This window comes from Carassius gibelio, chromosome B1, assembly GCF_023724105.1.
Source record: "Carassius gibelio isolate Cgi1373 ecotype wild population from Czech Republic chromosome B1, carGib1.2-hapl.c, whole genome shotgun sequence".
Taxonomy (NCBI): Eukaryota; Metazoa; Chordata; class Actinopteri; order Cypriniformes; family Cyprinidae; genus Carassius; species Carassius gibelio.
In genome coordinates, this window is record NC_068396.1 from 33,408,162 (window position 1) to 33,413,132 (window position 4,971).

At 39.4% G+C, this 4,971-nt stretch overlaps 1 protein-coding gene across 1 annotated transcript in view; it reads left to right on the forward strand.

The window, feature by feature from the left end:
* The window catches only part of LOC127949540 (tumor necrosis factor ligand superfamily member 14), a 5,193-nt gene extending 1,882 nt beyond the window's left edge, over positions 1-3,311 (forward strand). Inside the window, exons 2-6 of the mRNA XM_052546993.1 lie at positions 1,570-1,605; positions 1,688-1,721; positions 1,806-1,871; positions 1,987-2,221; positions 2,294-3,311. Coding sequence (XP_052402953.1) covers positions 1,570-1,605; positions 1,688-1,721; positions 1,806-1,871; positions 1,987-2,221; positions 2,294-2,453 — 531 coding nt within the window. The 3' untranslated portion in view covers positions 2,454-3,311. The remainder of the gene's footprint in view (positions 1-1,569; positions 1,606-1,687; positions 1,722-1,805; positions 1,872-1,986; positions 2,222-2,293) is intronic.
* The last annotated feature ends 1,660 nt before the right edge of the window (positions 3,312-4,971 follow it).

A 4,971-nucleotide genomic window follows, 5' to 3' on the forward strand; every position in this document is an offset into this window, starting at 1 on the left:
AACTAGCCCAGATTGCTAACCGCTAGGTTGCACAACCCCCACAGATTATTGCTGATGGTTTTGGATCACTGTGTAGATTTCCTGTAAACATATATAAGGGTTTGCACACTCACACCCAGGTCAGACACATAAGCCACTGTGACATTTTCAAAACCCAAAAAAAAAAAAAACACCAACCTTATACAGTCATAACACGCAGTAAAGGGCATTGGAAATACAGGTTTCAGCTCCATGTACTGAAATCAGTTGGTGTTCATTCTGGTAAAGAGCGTAATATCCTCCATCAAAACTAATTACAGTGTGTTACGGTCCTGGAAAAGACTTAAGTGCATGAACTGGAGGACTATTACTTTCCATACATCCTTACTGATCTTATAGGACTGGGAGGCTTTTAATAAAAGAATTGAAAACAACAAATAAATTCTTGGAATCAAATCTCACTGAATCGGGAACCAGGAATCAGAATCGGACTCGATCCCAAAAATGTTGGTATTGAACAGCCCTCTACTCCAGGACATAAACCACTATGTAAAGCACTAAGTAATTTATACACGTACACTAGCAACACTCAAATGCATTGCTTTTCAAAGTAAAATCCATTTGATAGCACACATGAACACAGGCGTCTCTTTGTTGTTGGTTTTCCGTCTCTTGCGTTTCGCTTTCTTCCAGTGCTGCCACCTCGTGGAACAACTGATTAGTGCAAAGCAAATTCAGTGCACATGTGTGATCTGTGTGTGCGAAGTATGCGTCGTTACAAATGTATGTGGTTACAAACGGACTTGATGTTCCTTTTCTGACACGCAGGATGTTCAACATCATTTGCATGTTTCCACACAGCCGTTCATTCATTCATTACGATGTTTATAAAACTCTGATTCCAAAAAGATTGAATTCTGAGGCGTTGGGAATCGAGACTCTCTTCCACAGATTGGAATCAGTCCCATCAAAAAGCACTCATTAATTCAACAAATGTTCGCTAAAAGTGTTAAGAAGACTGATTCGTTTCCACGAAAAGGTTCTTTCGGATAGATATTTCTAATGAACTAGTTAAAAAAAGAAATTGAGAGGTTATTTATTACAGTAGAGCTGGCTTATGTTGTTCACAATTTTAAGCGCTGCACGCATCTAATAAAATGCTGTTTTTTTACTTTTCTTCCAGCCAATGATAATTCTGAAAGAAAATGTCTTGAGCACAGATCAGTGGTGCATCTGGGGAAAGGTTCCTTCAATCTTAAAAACAAGAATCAAAAAAGAGTTGAAAACAACAATAGGAATCAATTCTCAATTCAAGACTCGATTCCAAACATTTCAGTATTGAACAGCCTTGCCTTCGGCATTGGCTGATTTTATTTAGCGGTGCGACTGAGAAGAGATTAGCACACTTGAAGATCAGATGCACTGATGACACACAAATATTTGCGTCAGTCTGAATGCATTAAAAGCCATTCGTTCAAACGGCTGTGAACAGGCCTCTATTTACTTTATATATTCCCATCTGAAATCCCAAGACGCTATAGGAAAAATATGTGAAAAACATCAAATATTTTCTTTCTTTTCTCTTTCTAGCCAACATCAGATGTCCAGATACTGGAATATAGTAAAGTGAGTATATTTTTTACACAAGTGCGTACATGAACGTGTGTTTGTCTATCGTATTAACGCTGCTGTAAATATTTATCCGCAGGGAGATAAGTCCTCGTTTCCCAGAAGCTCTCATGGTTGGTAAACACACACACACACCGTCACTGAAGTGCTGCTCTTCACAATGTGTTCAGTGTTCATTCGGCTTGTTTTCTCAACAGATTTTAATGAGGTCTTGCCTGCAAAGCCTCCCAAAGCTGAGAGCAAACCTGCAGCATTTCTGCAAAGTACGTAAACACCTTCCACACACAGCCGAGTATTTTTCTTCATATGCATCAGCCATTATATTTCTAAAAGTAGATTTAAAAGTGGTTCCTGCATGACGTGTGTGTGTGTGTGTAGTCGCCTCGCCCGTGTCCGGTGGGAACGGCGTCCTGCACTGGAGGGCCGACAGCTTCCCCGTCTTCATGAGGGGTCTGCAGTACAAGAACAACAGCCTGTACGTCCAGCAGGACGGCTACTATTACATCTTCTCCAAGATCTCTCACATGGAGAACTGCAGCTTCTTCAAGCACCAGGTGATGCAGTGGACAGAGAGGTACAGCTCCAAGGCCATCGAGCTGATGCAGAGCTCCAGGTACTCCACAGCACACACAGATCTCCTCAGACCACAGCCGCAAGAGTAAAGCTCATCGTGTCTCTTCTGTAGGTTCATCTGCGTGCCCAGTAAATCCCAGTGGAGGGGCAACAGCTACCTGGGAGGCGTCTTCCAGCTGTTTGAAGGAGACAGTGTGTTCGTGAAGGTCAATAACAGCTCGCTGGTGTATGGAGAAGTCTACGAGAACTTCTTTGGGGCCTTCATGGTCTAATTACTGACATACTGCTGTGAGAAAATCACACACGGGTTCTCATTCCAGTTTATAGAGTATATGTTACATGTTTGATCAATCTTTGCAATATTAGAATTGTGCTTTTTTTTATTTTTTTGACTTCTCAGGTGAATAAAATATATTTGAATTCTGACCGACAGATCAAATGCTATTTCTCTTTTAATCATGTAATCATGTTTTATTTTTATTCTTATTCTTATTTAAGAAAACATGTTTCAGACAATTTTTGTTATCCATATTTTATCTATTATAAGATGAATATATATGTATGATTATAAACCATAGGCTCATTTTGGCAGCTGATAAAAACATCACAGTAATCCACAGCTCTCCAGTGTATAATACATAATAACACTTCCTCCGGTGAAAAAGTGCTTCTCCTGTTGTCTCTCACATCAACATCCAGACACGTATTAGTTTAGATCTGTTTAAACGCTGCTGGATCTGTGCAGATTTCTCTCCTGATTCAGACCAGAACACTTTTGGCAGAAGTGTTATTATGAATTACGGACTCATATTTTCATATTTGGATGTGTTTCATCTTTTGTCTTCTCCAGATGTGAACTGATGGACTGGAGTGCTGTGGATTATTGTGATGTTTTTATCAGCTGTTTGGTTCTCATTCACTGTAATGTTAAGTTTAAATGTATGGCTGAACTCCTCCTTTAAGTGCGTTCAACGTGCACTTGAATCGATCAAACGTTCAGCTGTGCGTTCAGCTTCTGGCGAGGAGTGGGGGTGTGACATTATTTGTTGTTATTTATAAAAGTGCATACTGTAATGTCATATTGATTAAATGTAAATCATAATAATAAAATATTGCAATGTCAGAGTCTTCTCTTGCGAGTCACAAGAGTCTTGCTCAACGACGGGTATCTTCCTCTCTTCCATCTCTCGGTTCAGCCTCAGTGTGCTTCACAGATAGAGACAGAGAGATGGAGGGAAGCACAGATAAGCAGGAGATGTGTGGGGACAGGCAGGATGTGGCGGTGCGCGCTGGAATAAGACCGAGCACAGGAACAAACGGGTTTTTTGGAGGGGGGGCAGCGGTTGTTTTTTCCTGACTCAGCGCATTTCTGCATTCACAACGGAAGTTTCCAAAAAAACCTGCAGGCGCCCACAAACGAATGGCTGTGTAGTTTCTTTTCGATTTTCTTTCCGCGTTCAGATAGAGAGTAGATAATCCCTGCTAATGTATTCTGCCCACATTTGTGAGTCAAGCTGATGTTACTCTGTGACCCACAGGTGTGGTCAGATAGGGGGGGTCTTGTTTGGCTGGTGAGTGAGGGTCCATTCGCCCCCACTGGCAGATACTGGTATTACAAAAGAACTGAGTTTCTCAATAGCTTTGGCTAATTTTCCTCCATAAAATAATACATTTCCTGTTCACACCAAATGTGAATTTCTAATTCATTTAAGCAAACTGCTCATGCAAAAGAGTAAATCCACCTGTCTACAATTTGCACAAGAAACTAAGTGCACATGCATCAATCTGACGAGTTGATTTGCATTGGAATTGACACAACTGCTAAACTGCTGAAACTGCTGAAGATGATCGTTCAGTTATTAATATCTGTCAGAAACACATGCATTCTGGGTGAGATGTTATATTTGCACACTGAAAAAAAATCCCTAGTATGTTTCACAAATAATTACAAAGGCATGGTAACACATCGAATTAAACACAAATGTTTGATGTAGAAAGATGCAAATAGTATTCTCTTGTACAATGTACTCAATCAACACATTTTATTTATATAGCACAAAAAAAACTGATGTTGACAAAAATGCTTCACAATACAAGACACAATACTGAATACACATACTAGACGCAAGCTATACAGATAATAATAATAATAATAATAATAATAATAATAATAATAATAATAATAATAGTGAAATAAATATAGTTAAATGGAATATATAAAGGGGATCATGATATATTAATTTTTTATTTACAACTTTGAAAAAAAAAAATGTTTTTCAAGATGCCATTTGTGGTGTCCTGTAAAACTTGCGTCATTATACTAGATGCTTTACCAGGAGAAAAGAAACAATTTAACACGAGTTTCTCCTTTTGACGTCAGCTCAGTCACAAGAATGTAGCAAAAAGAGAAGTGAGAAAAGTGCCTTAGTGTGTATAAAGTGCACACTTCAGCTTGAAGGTGCTGGACAAACACTTGCAGGGTTTCACTACCGTAGGGACTTCCACTTCACGTTTACAAACATATCGATACGAACCTTGAATTACAATATGAGACGTCTTAATATGTGTGAGCATTACTCGATCTCGCAGGATTTTCTTCAACTAGATCTCAGGGCTTCAGTTCACTCAAGCATTTGGAAGACAATGATCTACGTCGAGATTATGTTTCTTTCTGTGTCTTATCATGTGCAGAAATCTCAAACATAAGTGCCAACAGAAAGTCCCTTGAGAGCAGGAGTTAACTGTTTGAGGGCTCCTGGACTGAATGTGGCTATAGAAGGAGTGTAAGGT